At 37.7% G+C, this 21,694-nt stretch overlaps 1 protein-coding gene and 1 pseudogene across 4 annotated transcripts in view; one reads left to right on the forward strand and one right to left on the reverse strand.

Moving 5' to 3' along the window:
• Window positions 1-681: 681 nt before the first annotated feature.
• Window positions 682-21,694, reverse strand: part of SLC38A11 (solute carrier family 38 member 11) — a 73,734-nt gene continuing 52,721 nt past the window's right edge. For 3 of the 4 annotated variants that reach the window (XM_036745470.1, XM_036745472.1, XM_036745468.1), the window contains 3 exons: window positions 19,929-20,041; window positions 14,816-14,947; window positions 682-1,019 (listed from right to left, as the gene is read on the reverse strand). In XM_036745470.1, coding sequence (XP_036601365.1) covers window positions 732-1,019; window positions 14,816-14,947; window positions 19,929-20,041 — 533 coding nt within the window. In that variant the 3' untranslated portion in view covers window positions 682-731. The remainder of the gene's footprint in view (window positions 1,020-14,815; window positions 14,948-19,928; window positions 20,042-21,694) is intronic. The other variant, XM_036745469.1, reaches the window with a different exon arrangement.
• LOC118838237 lies at window positions 13,233-13,606 on the forward strand (annotated as a pseudogene).

Consider the following 21,694-nt stretch of genomic DNA (forward strand, 5'->3'; position numbering starts at 1 on the left):
GAGGGCCTGTACCAGAACAGTGTCAGTGTCAGAGAAGAGATTGAGCAAGAGATGTCACAAAGTAAGTTGACAGTACTTGGCAATAGATCAGATAGGGGGTGAAAGTGAAGAATCAAGGAGAATGACCCTCCCCTCCACCCCAGTTTCAAATTTGGGTGACTAGGAGGACAATAGTAACCTTGACAGTAATAGGGAAGTTAGGAAGGAAAGAAGTTAGGTCTGGCAGAAAAGATACTCATGCTCTAGAAAAACACAAAATAGAATGGGTAGCTTATTTTATCACTTTACTCAAAAAGAGGTTTATGACCAGATATTTCCATCTTACCTAATTTCAATGGAGATATCTTTGTTGGCCTTTGCTTTTTCTTTTCTTTCCTTTTTGCCACTTTTCCTTTCTTTTCTTTTAAAGACTTGATCTTGAAAATTTTATAATAATTTGGGAAGAGCTAGTAGATTTTAAAGATTATACTTCTCATTCTATCTTTAACAATCATTCAAAGACATGTACCTTACTGCAAAATAAAAATCCAACCAAATTTGCCTCCTTCTTCAGATCACAGGCATGGCCTCACAATAGAAAAGAAAATGAAATCTGAATAAAGACCAGGGTATCAAGGGTATCTCCTGAACGAAGAGTAAGAAGGAACAAAGAGGAATGCAATTACACAGCTAAAAACTTATAGGTCACATAAAAATATAATTTTATCATATTTTTATTAGCAACTAAATCACTAGAAAGTACTAATATTAAAAACAGGAAGTTCTGTTGTTGATTCCAGAGAAGATGAGATATTGAAGAAAGAGGCATTTGTGGAAAAGCAATAGACCATTTCCTGCCCATGGCTGCAATCTTGGGGATGCAGAACTGCCATGACGAATCCAACTACCATCACGACCACACCATTAAGAAGCATCACGCTGGCCATAATCTTATCTGGGTGGACCCATCTTTCTTCAGAGAGCTTCAGATAACAAGCCGATGGGATAATAAAAATAAGTGGAGCCGCACAGAGGACACCCTGTGAGTTGGAAATGAGAATAAACAAGGTAATTTGGCAGAACAAACACATTTTTTTTCAGACAGTTACCAAACAAAAGAGTGTTTGTAATGGTTCTTTAAAACTTATTTAATGACTTGCAACTGAATCAGAAAGAGGAGGAGAAAATGCCAAAGGATTTAGGAATTATATTTTACTCTTCTGAGGGTATATTTATAAATAGAGGATTTTGCAACCACAGACCCAAAGAATATTAGAACAGGAAAGGACCTCAAAGATAATCTTGTCCAATCCCTCCTTTGGACTGAAACTCAGAGAGGTGCAAGATAACCTGCCCAAGATCAGATAGATAGGCAGAGCCAAGTCTAGAACCCAGGCTTCCTGACTCCTAAATCCAGTGTTATTTCTACTTATAAGACTTTAAAATATGAAAATCAAATCACAGCAGTGTAGGTAAACAAACAACTTTCTTAAGCTATTATGCATTTAAAAATAAGAATATTTCTCATGAATACCATGACAAACTTTTTTTGCACAAATGCACATTTGAATCATTTTAAGAAATGTATTTATCTATACCACAATTTTGTTAAAATATCCTATTTATCAAACTAAAATTTATAATTCACCTAGTCGATAAAATAAGGTATAAAGATTTACTTTAGACTAATTCTAGAAATTACTTTTATTTTTGGTTATGTTAGTTCTTTACTTCTTTATACAACTTGGCAGACTCTGTCGAGATAAAGAGCCTAAACCTTTGTTAGTATGTGATTAGACATTTTGGGAAGCACATCTCCCCTTTTCATCCGGGAAGCCTCCTCAGAGTAAATTTATTTACATGGTAAATAAAAACAGGAAAAATAGCGTTCTAAATGCATTTAGCAATAAATAGCATGTCTAAACCCTCCTCTGAGTAAAACCAAACACACTCATTACCTTCGCAAATAGAAGGACTAAGTAGCCTGGCTAATTCACCAGACTAGATTAGCGTGTGGATAAATTCAACCAAAGGGGAAAGTGTCAGATTTAAAACAGAGATCAGGAGATAAAATATATAATTAAGAAAGAGAGACTACCTATTGTCAACATTTCCTTCTCCCCCTCCCACTACAGGTGTTATTGACCATCATTTGTGGTTATTAAAAACAGGCTAGAAGCTTTTAATTTAAAGGCTTGATAACAAAAAGTCTTGTTTTTCAGGACATATGACTAATGCACGCATAGCAGATTGTTGGATTTAATTGGATCCATAGATAACATTTTTCATAAAAGCAGTATTTTTAATTTTTAGGGTTTGCTTTATTTTCTGGTACTGCCACACTTTGACTTTGATAACACTTGTAGACTCAAATCTTCTGAATGTGAAAAAGAAAGAACAGATGACATCTACAGAATAGCTTTAATGGAAGCACAAACTCCAATGTGTGTTGATTTGGAAAACTTTAATAACGCCTTGGTAACCTTGATAAAACCTCCATAACCTTGGAAACACCTTGATAAAAAGAACACGAGCAATTACGGTTTACAAAATTATATAATGAGCAATAGTGCCGATTTAAAAATGGCAAAAGGGAGCAGAAATTACAGTGGCATTATGGTAAAGGTTTCAGGATTTGGGAGATAATGAATAAGAAAGGCATCACAGTATAAGGCGGCTGTTGGAGTCAGGAATACCTGGGTTCAAATCCCACCTTTGACACTTCCTAGATGTTGAATAGCAGTAAGTTACTCAGCCTCACTGAATCTCACATGTAGAACAGAGATAATACCTGCAGTCACTGCCTCACAAGGTTTTAGAAAGGTTTAAGCCAGATGGAAAAACAGTTTTAGAAGAATTCAAACTCCTTGAATTCAGGAATGATTTCATTTTTGCCTTTGGATCCCTGGTCCCTGGGGATGTTGAATTGAAGCAGGGTTAAGGAAGGAAGGAAAGAAGCATTTATATAATGACTGCCATGTACCAGGTGCTGTGCTAAGCATTTACAAATCTTTTTTTTTGATCCTTACAACCACCTTGCATTTGTCGTTGTTCAGTCATGTTTGACTCTCCATGATCCCATTTACAATTTTCTTGGCAAAGATACTGGAGTGATTTGCCATTTCCTTCTCCAGCTCATTTTACAGATGAGAAAACTGAGGCAAACAGGGTTAAGTGACTTGCCCAGGGTCACACAGCTACTAAGTGTCTGAGGCCAGATTTGAACTCAGGAAGATGAGTCTTCCTGACTTCTGGCCCCGAACTCTATCCACTGTGCCACCTAGCTGCCCCTGAACCTTGGGAAGTAGTCTTATTATTAACCTCATTTTACAGTTGATAAAACTGTAGGAGATAGAAGTTCAGTGACTTGCTCTGGGTCACACAGTTAGTTAAGTCTCTAAGGCTAGATTTGAATTCAGGTTGGGCCCAGTGCTCAATCCACCCTACTATCTGGCTTCCCCCTGCAGTTTGGGGAAGAAATCAGCGGACCAGAAAAGTCACTGAGTAGGATTTAATAACCCTCTGTGGGAATGAGATAACACCATAAGACTATAAAAATGCCTTCCAATTAAAAAAAACACTCAGTTGCTATATATTTTCCATTTAGAAAAGCTAACTGTAAAATGGATGACTGGTAACTGACATGGAGAGCAAGAAAGATTTGTTTTCAAGTGTGCCAGGTTTGAACGCATCAGTGAATTGTGCAGACTTCAGCCACATGATGAGGACCTGACTAACTATACTTGGGTGTATTATAGAAGATCCCGAACTGGCTCAATCCCTGTTTCTATGAAATAAGTTACTGCTCTATCGCTTTGAAATAAAGGCTCCTAAACATATCAATGCAAATATAGAAAGACTATACTGTAGTCTTCAAAAATTTTCTTCTTGGCAGGGATAAACATATGTGATGCTTATTCATCTAGAACCACAGAAGCGTGGAAGCAATACCAAGGCATAACATTGCCAACAGTTTCTCTTAAGGAGATATCGCTCTCCAGACTTTTGGAACATTTCCAATGCCAATGTACTGGGCACAGCAAACCAATAAGCATTATGTTTATTTTATGCTTCTCACAACTGAGAAAGCAGTTACTAGGAAGAAATCTAAGTATTAGAAATAAAACTAATGTTTGGACTGGAGGAAGGGTGGTCAGATGTTGTGTCTGAATGTAATGCTCCTGTCTCAGCATCTGCAAAAGCCTTTAGTCGTCAGTAGTTAGCCCTGAGAATCCTGCCAAAATGATGGCAAGTCTGATGACAGACGTCAACATTGACAGCACTCCCATTATCATTTTCTTTGCTTTGAAAAATTGCACTCTTTTAAATTGAGGACACCGTGTCTGCTTTTGGAAGCATGTCATTATATATTGTACGACACAGAAATAAGGCAAGGCCTGTAAAGGTCTAATATTTTACCATCCTGTTAATGGAACATCAATTCAACTGCTAACACACTTACAGCAGGATGTGATCTTTTATACGTGGCAAGTAAAGTTTCCACAGCTTCACGTTGGCTACAACTAATACAATAAATCTATAGGAGTCATTTTCTCCAGCTACTCCTCAAGTTCAAATTAATTTTTTTTCCTAATTTTATCCTTTAATTCCTTTCACACTGGGCCAAATGATTCTTTTCTTGTTATTAATCTAATTAATCTAATGTAATGACTTTAATCTCACAGTAAGTTCAGTCTCCTTGATTTCTTTAATCATATTACTTATTTTTTCTCTCAGTTCTCTTCAGTTTAACTGTATGTGCCAAAAATAAGCTCAGTATTTCAGATTCAGTCGGAGCTATATTATCTCACCTGGGTATTACTTTTAAAAGATTGTTTGTATGAGACTATTTTACTAATCAATCAAATTTTCAGTTTAGGGCAGCTAGGTGGTACAGCGCATAGAGTACCACACCTGGAGTCAGGAAGACTCCTCTTCCTGAGTTCAAATCTTGCCTTAGACACTTACTAGCTGTGTGACCCTGGGCAAGTCACTAAACGTCTGTGTCAGTTTCCTCATCAGTAAAGTGAACTGGAAAAGGACATGGCAAACTACTGTAGTGGTTTCTTTGCCAAGAAAACCCCAAAATGGGGGCATGAAGAATCAGAGATGACTAAACAACAGAACAAGATTTGCAGTTTGCCTGATTTCTTATACTGTATCATACTTCCTAAAGGTTATCCCAAAAGAGAATTAGAGCCAGCATGATTGGATTTGGATTCAGAGGATCTGTGTTCAAAGCTGCCTTAGACATTTATTTGCTGCGTGATTGTAGGTCTCAATTTCTCCATCTAAAGAATGATGAGGTTGTACCTCTAAAGTTTCTTCCAGTCCTCAATCTATGACACTATAATGAATGCCCTTTCCAACCCCAAATCTGTGATCCTCTATCTTCAACAGAACGTCAGGACAAAGACAGAATTAGAGGCCATTGCTAAGTCTCCATGACCCCATTCATTTAAGTGAATTTTTTTAGCAAACGTTGCTTCTCCAGTGAATCAGAATATCTGAGTTGAGTAGAGGAGGTGAAAAGCTGATAAAAGCTAAAGGAAAGGCTAGAGTATGCAACAGTACCCCATACTGAGGGGTAAAGATACATACCCATTCCTTGTTTCAGGACTCCTTGTGAAGGGAATTTACTGGCACTTTTCACCATTTAGAAGTAACTACATTGATTTTTTTAAAAATTTCTGTAGAACTGCATCTACCCTAAGTCTCTTATACATTCTACAATATTCTATAGCTGTGTTGCATATTATTTTCTCCAGAATTGGCAATTTGCATTTTTCATCTGAATTTCCTTCTACTTTTTAATCTAATAACTGGTTAGTTAGGCCTATTAATAAAATACATTCTCTCCTTTTCATAACCTGAAAACTTTTCCTGAGCTGCTCACATTCTTCTTCAGATCAACAAAATGAAGGATATAATCTTTATGGCATGCTCTGCAGACACCATACTCTGAAGTAACATTAAATGTTAGAAAAAGAATACTTGAAGAGAAGACTACTACTTTACTACCTGTTGGCCACAGTATGTAAGTAGCTAGCTAGCTAGCTAGCCATGTTTTGTCCCTATCCCCCAACAATTAGAGTTCCAAAAATACAAGCAGGAAAGATATGATGACTTAGTTCCCCTACCTTTTTTTTTTTAAAGTAATCAGGATTAAGTGACTTGCCCAAGGTCACACAGGTAGTAAGTGTCTGAGTCACATTTGAACTCAGGTCCTCCTGACTCCAGGACCAGTGCTCTATCCAATGTGCCACCTAGCTGCTCCTGACTTAGTTTTTACGTATTTGAACATAGGTTTTCTTATTTCTAATTAACCTAATGTCTTGGGTTTGCCCATTCATTTTCTGGTTGAGATTGGAAAATGAGATGTAATTACAAGAAGAGGAAGAAAAACAGTTGTCTCACTGTTTCATGGGATAGGGAGTGGAAACATTTAAGCGATTACCTTCCTACCCTGGGGAATCAGGGAGATGATGGCGTCACAGCACCAACATAAGGTTGCTATTGTAACCCTCACATCAACGATGTTGCTAGAATGCTATTATTACTTTCTCCATTCCTCCTCGGTCACTTAGTCTAAACCAACTCAGAACACTTTTACCACTTTTTCAGTCCAAGGGTGGCCAGGATGCAAAATGCCCTGTGGAATATAATTTCTTTAGTGTTATAGTAGTCTTTTAAGCAAGAGGTTTAAGAAAGTGCGACAGGCCAAAGGAGCAATCAGAAGCAATTATAAGCTGAAGGAATTCAAATTAAAATCCTGGTAAATGTTACCGTGGTTTTGTAAAATGAACACTGTGATGCTGTGTGCACGTCTCATTTGTGAGGTTCGCACAGCTGCTCAGCAGTGGCAACCAAACAGGACTGTCAAAGTCCTAAAGCTTATTAACGAAGATAATATTTTCCCCTTAAGGTTCTATTTTAATTTACTTTCCAGGTATTTAAACACGAGTCCACCGTCACAGCCTATCCACAGGTGTCACTCGATGGGTGGAATTTTAATTTTAAACTTACAGAACTTTAAACTTACAGAATTTACAGAGAAGGGAATTGATTTCTACTGCATTCTTTGGAGCTCAAGCTGAAGGAGAGAACCTGGTTTCAGGACAGTCTTGTAATATGTTACAACAATAATGATAGGCCAGGTACTGTGCTAAATGCTTTACAAATGTTATCTAATTTGGTCTTCACGACAACCTTGGAAGGTAGGTAGGTACTATTATTATACCCATTTAACAGTTGAAGAAACTGAGGCAAACAGAGGTTAAATGACTTGCCCAAGGTTACACAGCTGGTTAGTGTCTGAGGCCAGATTTGAATGCAGATCTTCCTGACTCCAGGCTCAGCTTTCTGTCTTGTACCACCTTAAAGGAAACATGGGTGACTAGCCCTTTTAGTCTGTACTACTCAATTTAGTATCAACTGCCAAATGTGGTTTTTTTATTACTTTTTTAGGCATGAGACTTATTATCACCAACCATATCACAAAATCTTGCTCAGGCCAGAGTACGTCTTAGACATATTTTGTCTTTACCCCAGTTCCTTATCATTCACCTCATTTTTGCCACTCACACGCCAAATATTGACTGCCTTTCTGGTCACACTACAATACCAGTATACCATCTCGGTACACAAAAGCATCAATTGACTGGAGAACTTTAGATGTGGAAATCTATTTCTGATTTTTTATAGAGGGCGGTTCAGGGAAATAAGGAACTTGCTTTATGGCCAAAAGGACTGGAATGCACTGATCTTGTAGCATTAGGAAGGTCTGCATGTCTGTTTTGAAGGAGCAACAGAAAGCTGTTCGAATGTTGTTCAGTCATTTCAGTCACTTCTAACTCTTTGTGATCCTATTTTGGGTTTTCTTGGCAAGGATACTGGAGTGGTTTACCATTTTTTTTCTCCAGCTCATTTTACAGATGAGGAAATTGAGGCAGACAGTGTTAGGTGACTTGCCCAGGGTCACAAAGCTAATGAGTGTTTGAGGCCAGATTCGTAGCAGGATGCTACATAGTGTAGAGTGGTGAAGAAATTACAAAAGATGTTCATTCTGCTTGTAGTAATATTCCAACTATTTAATGAAAAATAGATGAGCTCAAATGAGACATTCCATAAAAGAGTAAATAATTGAGCCAGAAATGGCCATGTTGATCATTTCCTGTACAGACAATGAGATACTTTCACTGTTGTTCCCAATCACGTTAAAGTTATTTGTGCTTTCCTGTGCCAGACACCTATTCCCACCCTTGAAAAAAATGTAGAAATAATTTCTGGATTATGTTCTCTTCTGAAGAATAGTAGACAATTATCCACACTATGAGCTAATTTCTTCACTAGTTTGTATGAGGGATACAGAGGAAGTATAACATACACCAGACTCTCCTCTCAAGGAGTTTGCAGTTGAGTTGCACAACCATAACTACAGAAAACAAAGAGTCAACATGGATTTATTAAGCATTTACTACATGTCAAGTGAAATACAAGCCATATCAGGGATAAGCAAAGCTGGCATATAAAATGACTTGTAGTGACACAGTGTAAGAGTTAAGGAGAGACAAAATTTTGGAGCAGGCATATGAGTATGTCTTCAGCACTTGTCCCCTCCTATCAGTATCCTTTTCTTTAACATGGTATCTTGTCTTACTCTCTTGGATCCTGTAGGTCTTTACTGAATTTATAAAGAGAGTGCAACTAATGGATGGAAATAGTTTACTCTGTTGCTCTTCTCCAACCTGTAAGGTTGCTCTGTTGCCCTGAACACTATCTTTGGGGGCTGTAAAGGCAAGCAAAATGGGATTTTTTTTGCTATATTTTTCTTTTGGAGTTAAGTTTCTGTAACACATTAAGTGCTTCTCAGCACTAAGGCTATCAAGTGCCTTTGGTTGAGACTTGTCTTTGATTGAATCAAGTCTTTGATTGAAAACGGCATATATTGCTTGGAAGGAGAGGTGTGGGTAGAGAGAAAGAAGCAGAGCTGAGAGTTAAGAGAGAAACAGAAGTGAGAGAGAGAAACCGTGCATGAGCAGCTAGGGGAACTTGCTTGTGGCGAGGCCTAACAGAAAGAATGTTTGTGATGCTGGCACTCTGTCTGTTGGTTTGTGTTAATTTCTCAGACCGAAGTCCTGTCTGTTGGTGTGTGTTAATTGCTCAGATAGAAGCCCTGTCTGTTAGTGTGTGTTAATTTCTCAGACAGAAGCCCTGCCTGTTGGTCTGTGTTAATTTCTCAGACAGAAGCCCTGCCTGTTGGTCTGTGTTAATTTCTCAGACAGAAGCCCTGTCTGTTGGGCTTTTTGAGTGAATTGAGATGATGGTGCTGGCAATGTGTGTAAATGTTGTTAAGCTTGCCTTCCCAGAAACAGAAGCCGTGGGCAGGAGCCCCTGGAGCAGGCTGTCAGGCAGGAGTAGGAAGAACTTGAAGTGGAGTAGTCCCCATGAGCTGAGACAAGGGCAGGAACAGACAGCTGCCTACATGTGAATCCAGGCAAGAGCTGGGAGCGGTTGGCCCATGGAAGAGGAACTATGGGGTTTGGAAATCAGCCTGGAGTCAAGATAAAAGAGGACTTTACTTGGACACTCTGTATTGACTGAGGAGATTGTAACTTGCTGTGACCTAGGGGTGAATGGTGTTTGTATTTTCTGCTACCCCTTAAGGATGATATATTGTGTTAGGAAAGACCCTGGCCTGGGACTCCCTGCTTGTGTAAACAAGTATTTTGAGGAACGTTACTGAATGTGATGATACATGCTGTGTAGGTATTCTAAGAAATGCTATAAGGTATACTGAATGACATTTTTTATTTAAGACTATGTGGCCACCTTAGTAATAACTTATTATGTTATGTTGTTGTGAACGTTATGCTTTAGTTCCCTGAGCAATGTTTGGTTCTGAATAAATAGAGAGTTTATTATACTATATGATTAGAGTTATTCACAGCATCAGTCCTCAGGTGCGCTGCCATAATTGTCTTTACACGAGCATGCTAACCTATCATGTCCCCAACTATTCATATGTCAGTCTGTCAAGTTGCCCTCATTCCACAGTTTGGAGTTGTGGTATGTGGCCTGTATGCTCTCTTCCCCTCTATCTCTGGGAGCTAGAGAAGATAGGTTAATGTCTATCTAGTAAATCAAGGGGCCCTCATAAACTAGAACTCAGTATTTCCAAAGAACTGGTAAATAAGTCAGCGTGGGTCACTGTCAATAACCTTTGAAAAACTACAGAGAATGAGATCATTGCCTTGGGACTTAAGAAGGGCAAATGCTGTACTGATTTTCTAAAAAAGAGAAGGTAATGGGTTTCGTAAACTCTAGGCTAGTAAGCCTGATGTTAATCCTTGGCAAACTTGTAGAACATATTATTAAGGGATGGTTTGTAAGCATTTACAATGGGAAATGGTGATTACTAAGAACCAACCCATTTTTGTCAAAATACTGAAATTTAATAGGAGTACGGAAATTCTGACATTTTGATCCACAAAGTGGCTTCACAAGTAAAGATAGGAATGGTTTGGCTTAATAGCAGTTTGCGTGAAAAAGATAAATGGGGTTTGGCCTACTATAAGCTCAATGTGCGTCAGCATGGAAGATTGCTAATGCAATCTTAGGCTGCACCAAGAGAGCCGATGACAGAAGAGGATCTGATAAAGGACCTGGGGCTGTTTAGCTACCCCTACTTGGGGTGGGGTGGGACTGATTGTTGTCTTCAAATATTTAAAGGGCTGTCGTATAGAAGAGAGATTAGATTTATGCTGCTTGTTTCCAGATGGTAGAACTGGGAGTAGTGGGTGGAAGTTGCAGAGGCAGATTTCAGTTTTGATGGAGGGATCATAGGATCACATATTTAAAGCTAGAAAGGAGCTCAGAGGCCATCAAATCCAAACTCTTTGTTTTACAGAGGAAGAAACTGAGCCACAGAGAGGCTAAGGAACTTTCTTACTATCACCTAGTCAGTGACTGAGGTAGGATTTATATCTATGTCTTCCTGCCTCCAAGTCCAGTGCCCTAATGCCTACATCATACTATATCCTTAAAAAACAACAACAAAAACACCATAGGAAGGGATCTCAGAGACCTTCCAATCCAATACCTTCATTTTATGAGGAAATTGAAGTTTAAGTGACTTCTTTGCCCAAGGTTATACAGGTAGGAAATGTCACAGGCAGGGTTTGAACCCCGACCCTCTGACCACAGAGTCAATGATCTTTCCATTATACCAACAAGGCAGATAAAAATTTACAAAGTAGCAGCACCATCCAAAAGTGGCATGGGCTCTTTGGGGAGGCAGTGGGTGTCCACATCATTTGATTTTAAGGAGAGGCTGGAGAACCACTTGTCTAGGGTACCACAGAGGGGATTCCTGTTTTAGAGTGAGTAGAGGAGATAAACTTCTGAGGTCATTCCAAATCTGAGATTCCATGATTCTATACTACCCTTAAAAGGTTCTGAACTTGATAGTATAAAATGAGCACATGTTAAATTGTGCAATACATATTAAAAGAGTGATATGAACTCACAGAAGGATGGTGGTGATTCACAAAGACTACAGTAGCCAGTCTTCCTTCATAGAGGAAGACAGAACTTGAAGTGGGCTTTGGAGCAAGATTGTGATTTGGATCAATAGTACCCAGTGTTAAAGTCATTGTCAAGTCTTTTGGAATCAGCCTCTAAAATATCTTCATGCTACCAACACCCAAGTTCACGTTCTTATTACTTTATCATTACAGTACCTGGATTAGCTAATATCTCTTAGAATGTTCTCCTTCCCTCCAGGCTCTCCTCTGTCTAATCTATCTTTCATAGTTGCCAAAAGAAATTTTCTAAAGCATAGGTTGGACTATTCTATTACTCTGATAAGAAACTTTCATCAGATCACTATTGCCTGTAGGATAAAGAGCAAACCCATTCGCTTGGCATTTAGGGCCCTACACAAGTTGAATCTAGTCTAGATTTTTAGCCTTTTCACGTAATTCCTCTTTATATATTCTATATGTCCTGGTCAGACCGGACTATTAGCTGGCCCCCAAACTCTGCTTTCCATTTTCTACTGTTATGAATTTACATAGGATAATCTTTCATGCCTAACACATCTGACTCCAGTGAATTTTCTGTGATTTTTGACCCCAGAGGGGACACATTGGGAAGAAGTATCACCATAACATAAATATTATAAGTACCTAGCATGTAGTATACTATTATCTGTGAATAATAGCTCACATTTCTTTCTTTTTTTCCCCCAAGGCAATCAAGGTTTAAGTAACTTGCCCAGGTCACATAGTTAGTAAGTATCAAGTGTCTGAGTTCACATTTGAACTCCTGACTCCAGGGCCAGTGCTCTATCCACTGTACCACCCAGCTGCCCCAATAGTTCACATTTCTAAAGTGCTGCACAGTTTGAAGTTTCCCACAATAGCTGTTGTGAGAAAAGATGGTACTAGTACCATCAGCTTGTTATTCTCTGTACACGGCATTCTATCTCCTCTCTCTATACCTTTGCATAGGCTGATGCTCATGCCTGGAATGTCCACTTGTGCCACTTTTGCCTCTTGGAATACCTAGCTTTCTTTATGGTACAGATCATGCCACCTTCTACTCAGGGCCTCTTCTGGTCCTCTCAATTGCTAATGCTCTCCTTCCAAAATTACTTTGTATTTACTTTGTATATACTTTCCATTTACTTATCTGTATCTGTGCCTTGCCCAATTAGAATTTAAGCATCTTGAAGGCAGGAACTGTTTCATTTGTTTTTTCTTTGTATTCCTAGTGCCTAACCCAGTGCCTGGCACATAGCAGGCACTTGTTAAATATGAAATGGATGAATTAAATGCTATTTTCCATATTCCAAATCCTCATCCAATTCTTAGCTAAGGTGTCATCTCCTCTGATGCTCCCCTGCTATTTGCATTCTTTTTCCTCATCCAATTTTCCTAGAACACTTTGTCTGATCTCTCCTTTGTCCCCTTCACTCTCCACCTTATATCATACTTATCTGTGTACTTGTGGTATCCTCAGAACATGTAAACATCTTCCAAAGAGGGAATGTTCTCTTTTGTCTTTGTTTTAGGTACTGGGCACGTGATGTGGGTTGAGATGGATTGTAATCTAGGGATTTAGCTTTAATGGAGTAGAAAATGAGGTTTTTGAATAGCAGAGTGACATGATGAAAGTAGTGATTAAGAAAGATTAGGGCTTTCTGGCTCCTCAATCGCCATAGCGTCTGTGAAGGAATCTGTGATGAAGGGCGGCAAAAAAGGAAGCAAGTCCTCAAATTTACCCTGGATTGTACCCATCCTGTGGAAGATGGGATTATGGATGCAGCTAATTTTGAGCAGCTTCTACAAGAACGAATCAGAGTGAATGGAAAGTGAATGGAAAGGCCAGCAACCTTGGGGGCAGAGTAGTGACCATTGAGAGAACCAAGAGCAAGGTCACTGTGATGTCAGAGGTGCCCTTTTCTAAAAGGTATTCGAAGTACCTGACAAAGGAATACTTAAAGAAGAACAATTTTCGGGATTGGTTTTGAGTGGTGGCCAATAGCAAGGAGAATTATGAGTTACAGTTCTTCCAGATCAACCAGGATGAAGAAGAGGAAGAGGAGGAGGATTAAACCCTCTTGGGTCTGAGAATGTTTTGTATATGATCTTGAATAAAACTTGAACCAAAAGAAAGAAAGGAAGAAAAAAAGAAAGGAAGAAAGGAAGGAAGGAAGAAAGATCAGAATGGTAGTAGTGTGTTGAATAGATTAGAGGAGAATAACCCAGAATCATGCCTGGAATGTCCACTTGTGCCACTTTTGCCTCTTGGAATACCTAGCTTTCTTTATGGTACAGATCATGCCACCTTCTACTCAGGGCCTCTTCTGGTCCTCTCAATTGCTAATGCTAGTCTAAAAGCTAGTCTAAAAGGTTCTTGTTAAAGCAATCCAGACAATTGGTGGTGAGGATCTTGAATTAAAGTGGTAGCAGTTGGGCTGAAGAGAAAGGAACTGATGCCAACAATAAATCACATTTATGTACTGCTTCTAGGTTTACAAAGAAAGAGAAGTTTTGTAAGAAGAGTGGTCACGGCTTGATGACAGACTCTATCTGTGATACGGAGAGATAACTATCTTTTACACACATGGCAATCAATCCATATTAAGAACTCATGATGTGCTAGAAACTGGGGACATGGAGGAAAAAAAGAAATAGTTTCTGCCATCATGGAGCTTACATTCTGTGATATGTACATAAAAAGTATTAGTTTGAAAAAGTATGTTGGGATCAAGTTATAAAGGCTTTTAAAAGTTGTAAAGAGAGATGCTTATCTTTGGTCCTAGAGGAAAGAAAGAGACACTGGAATCTACTGAGTAAAGGAAAGACATGATTAGATGTGTAACTTTAGGGAAATCATTTTGGTAACTTTGTGGAGGATGCATCTGAGAGAGGAGAGACATGAGGCAAGGGGATAAATACAGAGGCTCTTGTAAAAGTCCAGGTTTGAGGGACTGAGGACCTGAACTAGTGTAGTATCCGTGTGAGCAGAAAGATGTTATAGAGGTAGACAGACATGATTTGGCGACTGACTGGAGATGAAGGATAAGTGTTTCTCTGAATATGTCTTTGCTTGGTAAAGAAAATTCACATCTGTGAGATTATACTTTAATAGCATATGGGAAGCACTTTACAAATACTATACATCATTAATCATGGAATCAATGTATATTTCAGAATGCACTTTATTGCAATTTGAAAACATATCCTGTTAAGGATAATGCATCCTTTGCTGAATGTAAACCTGTTCTGTTCTTCAGAATGGAAGAAGGAAATAATTTAGTTACACTTACGTTGAACTCCAGCACGATCCCAAGGCAATCAACCATCAATGACACTAGTGTGGCCATAGTAATAATGACTGTTGTTACCAAAACATGGGAAATTTTTGAAAGGTTCCCACCAAAGAAAACATTGGCAATTACCTGTCAAAAAGATAAGATTTAGAAAATTTGAGTGTCCATTTCATGTTTATGTATTTTTTTCTTTGTACACAGCTTTTCGGCATATCAGTCACTTCCTAACAAACAATGCTTTCCTGTAATACCTTCCCAGAAAAAAGTTAATTGTATGCAACTCTTGGATAGGATATTTTCTACCAGCCAATATATATGAATATATATGTATATAATGCATACACTCATATTTAAAACCTTTGAGGTCAAAATCAAAATTTAGTAATAATGTCTCTATTCTTTCCAAAACACACCTTTGACATGACCAGTAATACTAATTATCACACTTCGTGCTCAGGAAATAAAACATTACAGACATAGAGACAATTGAATACCAGCATTAGGGTAAGATATAATCTATCCTTGTGATGGAAAAGTCCTTGAGGACCTATCTTATTCCTTTTCTCTGGATACATACAGGTCTACAACTAAAATAAACTAGACAGATGGCTGTTGATTTGAAAGGTTTCCAAGGAAGGAGATTTTACAACTTTGCTCAGTGATCCATTGCTTCTCTGTTTTCATCTGAACTCCCTTTTGCAGTTAAAGGCTGTTTTCTCTTGTCTTTTTCTCAGAGAGGATAGAGAGGAACCGATTATCATTCTTTAGAGAATAATGAACTCAATCAGCAAGCATTTATTGATTACTTACTATTTATGCCACATTGTGTTAGACACTGTAGGGAATGCAAAGGATGTATTAAGTATGAAATCCTTGCTCTTAAGATCTTGCAATCAATCTTGGAAAATAAAACAAAAAGTGTGAAACTAACATTAAAGTGCTAATATAGTCAGCATAATGCCTGTTTATAGGAGGCACTTAATAAATGCTATTTGACTGACTGTTTGACTGACTCTCCGGTACTGACTCAGCATATTAAGAGCTCATGGATAGAGTGTACAGAATAACAGAATTTACAACTGCAAGAAAACCTCTGAAGTAACCTAGTACCTCATCGTACGGAAATAACCTCTATCAACAAATGCTTATAGAGGCCCTTCCTGAATACTTCAAGTGACAGTAATAGTAATACTGTGGACTGGAGTAGTCACAAAAACCTTTGTGGAGAAGGTTGAACTTGAGCTCATATTTCAAATGAATGGGCGGGCTTGTGTGTTGTTGGAAGGCATTCCAGGAGGGTAAGAACAGAGTCATGAACAAAGTCATGAAGTTATGAATGACCATGTTAAATGCACGATGCATACAGGAGATGAAAAGGTTGGTGAATGTAATGGAGGGCTCGTAGAAAGCTGCATCCTAAAACTAGTTAATTCCTAGGGCTGGAAAGCATCATCTAGTTAGATGACCATTTAGATCCAAGATCAATAGAGATCTTGATCTAATTATCATTAATCTAGATTGTTAGAGATCATCTAGTCTAAGCTCCTTACTTTACAAATAAGGACATGTTTTTCAAACTCTAGGCTTTCTTTAATGCCCATCCCAATCTGACAAGTATGTACTTTTTTTGAGCCGTATTTCCTACTACTCCTCTTCATGTAGTCAGTGCTTCAGCCACATTGGCTTACTAATTATTACTGTAGCCATTCCTATTTGTGCTTCTATGTAGGCTTTCCCCTTTTCTTCAAATATGCCCTTTCTTTACTTGTGCTTCTTAGAATTCTTAGCTTCATTCAGGGCTCAGATATAGTGTGATCTTTTCTTCAAGCTTCCATTGGTACTCCTACTTCTTAGTATACTTTCTCTCCTCAAATTGGTTTGTAGTTACTTCTTTGTTTACCTCTTGTATCCCACCCAGTAGCATGTAAAGTTCTAGAGAGTTGGGACTGTGTCATTTTTTCTTTGTATGTCCAGAAACTAGCACAGTGTTTCATGGAAGGTACATAATAAATTCTTGTTGAATTGAATACATAAAAAATGACAATGGTGGAACAGTTGACCAGTATTTATAGAATGCTTGAGAGAAGCTAATAATTTTTTCCTGTGTTATCTGGATAGGTCATTTCTCCCAAAATATATAATGTAGCATGATCTCATGGACAAAAGGCCCTGGAATCAAGTTCAAGCCCTGTCTCTGATGCGTACTAAGTGATTCTGGGAAAATCACAATCTCTCAGTGACCCAGGCAATTGCTCAGGGCTCTAAGTTACATAGGGGTTTCCCAATTGTATCAGTAGACAAGTTTCCACACCATGGTTCCCCAAGTAGATGAAGTCATAGGCCTGTTCTGAACTAAGCCAAACAAAAAACCTACATAATGCCTTAACCCAATTAAAATACACATCCCTGGAAGGCTTTTAAGGAATAATTATACTGATAGGAAGTTCAAAATTGTAACAGTGGTAAAGGAGTTATTTTAGGGCTGGTGGACATTTTGGCAACATTCAAATAATACCCTGTATGCTCTCTACTCTGCTTCTGAATAACCCGTGTTGATCTCATGTCATGTGGTGTGTGTGTGTGTGTATTTGTATTTGCTTGCGTATGCATGGAAGGAAGAATAAAAAGAAAGAGGAAAGGTAAGGGAGATATAAATGAAGGTATCTTTTACCTAATCACTATTCTCACAGAGCAATTTTTAATTTAATTATTCTTCCAGTTCATGGTACTTAGAAACAGAAAAACAAATAAACAAACAAACCACATACTCAGTTCTGAGCTCTGAGTGGTTTGAACAATTAATGCCTAGCTCCCACAGTCAAACAAGGTGTGCACAGTGCATCAGTCTTGATCTGAAAACCAGATTAGGATTTAAGATAGGACTGGAGAAATATTAAAATGGAAATACCTATACCTTCACTGCTGATCTAGAAATGAACCCTTAGTGCTTTCTGCTTCTACCACAGAACCAAGAACCCATATTTAAGCCTCAGAGTTGGAGTGTTCACAACCTTACAAAAAAGCCACTAATTAGTATTTATAAAGAATGAAATCTGTGAATTGGTCCAGTTATTTTGGAAATCAATTTAGCACGACACACAAAAAGTCCCTAAAATGTGCATACCCATTGATCTAGTGATATATCTTCTAGGCCTAAATTCTAAAGAGATCAAAGAAAGAGGAAAAGGATCTATATATACAAAAAATGTTTAGGGTAGCTCTTTTTCTAAAGGCAAAGAACTGAAAACAAAGTAAGGGAGTGCCCATCATATGGGGAATGCTTCAACAAATTACAGTGTATGAATATAAAGTAATATTATTGTGCTGTAAAAAATGATAGAAATTCTAGGTTCAGAGAAACCTGAAAAAATTTGTATGAACTGATGCAAAGTGAAGTAAGAATAACCAAGAAACCAAATATATAATAACAATAACATTATAAAGACAAACGATTTTGAAAGATGATATCTGATCAATGCAATGACTAACCACAATTCTGAAAGATCCGTGGTACCCACCGCCTGATAGAGATGAGATAGACTTAGGATAAAGAATGAAACAACCATTTTTGGACATGCTCAATGGAGATATTTGTTTTGCTTGACTATGCCTTTTGGTCAGAAGAGTTTTCTTTTTCTTTTAATATGGGGGTGAAGAGTGAGAAGGAAAGAAAGCTTAATTGGAAGAGAAAATGAAGCAAAAAGACTATATAAGTAATGTTTTGAATTATATATTCAAGATGTCCCTGGCCTATGACTGGTACTAGGTAAGTACCTATCTGAGAAGCAGGATTATATAGTGGACAGAGTGTCACACCTGACTCTCAAGGTGTGTCTCTTGAACATGTATTACCCTCGGCAAGCTGCAAATCTACACAGTTTGGGGGTAGTTGCCATTCCGAGAATCCCTTCTTTTAAGGAAATCATAGGTCTGGACCAAATCTCTCCACCTCCCCTACAAAATATCTTCTTGACTTCTAGACCATGTTAAGTTGGACATTCTGTTTAAGTTTCAGGTTGTTCACTTAATATATTAAACCTATTCACTCTACACTGTGTAAATAATCTTTAGGAACAGGCTCCTAAGTCTAGGGGCCTTCTCAGTGTGAATTCTGAAAGGCTCACTGTGAATTAGTCATATTAAACTACAAATGGATGCAATAGGATTTTCAGTGGACTGCACGATGGACCACCTGAAAGCCACATTTTCTCATTTCAGTATGGCAAGAATCAAAACACTTCCTTTACTCTCCACCCCACCACTCTCATCTTAATATAGATCTTCCTTAATTTCTTGAATCCAATTAGGTGGGATTTTATAGTGGTTGCCATCAGAGATTAACTAAGGAGATATTAATGAAATGTAAAAGTACATGCATTCTTATAGGGGCAAATCTAAAGGTTTAAATTTGAAACTTAGGGATTCAAAGAAGAACAAAATATTTCGAGATACACACACACACACACACACACATATTTAAATTAAACTAATTCTACTGAGGGCATTCTGTCTCATGCTACTTCTGTGCTTAGAATTGGCTGTAGGGAAAGAAAAATCTAAGTAGTGAAACTCATGAAAAAGAGTTTGGATATGGGTTTCATTTTTTAAAATTCAGTTTGGCTGTACCAAATGCCAGGAAAAACCATGGAATGCACTTACATAAATATTTGATCTTATGTTAATATAAACTCAAGCCTAACCATGGTTTACAAATTCTGCTTGTGAAAGCTTCTCATAAATCTCTGAATGGGCAGCGGTACTTGATGGGTAGTGGAGTGAGCACTGCTCTGGGAGTCAGAGAGTGCTAAGTCTAGTTCCAATCCTGTCACTAATTAGCCAGGGAAAAGCTATTTAACCTTTCACTCTTTAGTGTCTTCATCTATGAAATGATGGAGGTGACTCAGACGATTTTTAAGGTCCCTTTCGGCTCTAGAATTTTAAGAATGAAAACTTTTCTTTAGATTTTGCTGCTGAATATTTAAAAGGAAATATAATGAATGTTAGAGCCTGTCTTGAATGCATATATTTACAAAAGCTATTCTAATATCAAGTCAACAAAGAAACTATATGTGCAAAACCTACACTTGGAAAATGAAGTATAAATGCTCACCTCTCTGGTCACGAAACATTCAATTGGATAAGTCAAAATGACAGTGATTCCATAACAAAATCGTCCAAAGTTAATTAGGTCATCATTTCTGCAATAATTTTCAAACAAATCTCCTGAGGAATAACATAAAATTGCAGTATTTGATAACTCAATAAGCCTGAGAAAATTTTTATGAACTGATACAGAACAAAATGAGCAGAACCAGAACAATTTATGTTAAAACATCAATACTGTAATAAATGAACAATTTTGGAAGACTTAAGAATTCTGATGCAATGATCAACATGATTCTACAGGACTGATGATTAAGAACGATGCCCACCTCATGACAGAGAAATGGTAAGAATGAGACATACATACATTTTTTGACATGGCCAACATGGGTATTTGTTTAATTAACTATGCTTATTGTGATACAAAGTTTTTATTTTTTCCCCGAGTGGGGTAGGGCAGGTAGAAGGTGGAAAAATGCTTGATAATTGAAAAAAAAAATATATATATATAATTGTTTTTTTAAAAAATGAGTAGGATATTACCTAAAACTTCAAGTTTCAATCAATTTTTTTAAAGTCATATGGAACAAACATGAGAACTTCTTGTCTAGTTTTAAAGGCCTAAGCAAAAAATTTGCCAAGTTGCTTACTGAGACAGTGAGTTAGTACACTACCTCAGCACTGATTTATCATGAATTAGCAGTTACTAGTTATCAGGGGGATAGTCTTTTCTTGTTCTCACCACTCATTTTTGGTGGCCTAACTACAAATTACTTTTGAAAGCCATCTTGGAAATGTTTCTGGCTGCTTGAAATATTTTTCCTTTGACTTAGGAGCTCTGGATTTTGGCTATGACATTCCTTGAAGTTTTCATTTTGGGCTTTCTTTCAGGAGGTGATTGGTGGGTTCCCTGATGAATGTAATGACCCAATGTAATGATTCCAGAAGTCCAGTGATAAAGAATGCTACCCACTTCCTAACAGAGAAATGACAGATTAAACATGCAGCATGAGAAACATTTATGGTCACTGTGAGAATCTGTTTTGCTGGACTAGGCAAATTTGCTATAAGGGTTGTTTTTTTTTCCCCTGGAGGGAGGAAAGAGAAAATACATTTTTGTTACTTGAAAATAAAATTTAATTTAAAAAGAGAGAAAAACTATATTGGAGAACTCTGGAATTAGCTTAACAAAATGCCCTTATGCTCTTTGCTTCTGATTATTCAATTAGTAATAGAAAGAAAAAATTCTGCTTAAAATAAACAAGTTTTCTTTTGAAGTGTTATTCTCAGAACAAGGACAGTTCCCAAAGGAAGTGGAGAGACGGACATCTGGAGACCTGCATTTCCTGAATCCCACATTACAAGATCTAAGCACAGTCTCTACCATGGGGAGGAATTTCAGACGCTATCCTTCTTGGCATTTGGGAGCTCTTGACATATTTATTGTTAACAAAACAAAATAGATACAAGCTTCCATAGACAATATTATACGGAAACTAGACAAAGAGAAATGTCAGAGTAGTTATAGCTTTAAAAAGTTGCATTAGTGACTTTATATCTCCATCAAAATAGGCATTTACAAGAGACAGCATTATCACCTCTGAACAATTTATAGAAGAGGATGCAGAGGAAAAGGCAGGAAAGGGGAGGGGAATGATAAAAGAATAGTTATTTAGGGCCTGTTCTTTTCAGCATAAAGTGTTTTTCCTGCTTTTAAATTATTTGGCCACCTTGTTTCAATCAACCCAGATGGAAAACTAGATTAAAATCACA

The sequence above is a fragment of the Trichosurus vulpecula genome, chromosome 2 (genome assembly GCF_011100635.1).
Source record: "Trichosurus vulpecula isolate mTriVul1 chromosome 2, mTriVul1.pri, whole genome shotgun sequence".
NCBI lineage: Eukaryota > Metazoa > Chordata > Mammalia > Diprotodontia > Phalangeridae > Trichosurus > Trichosurus vulpecula.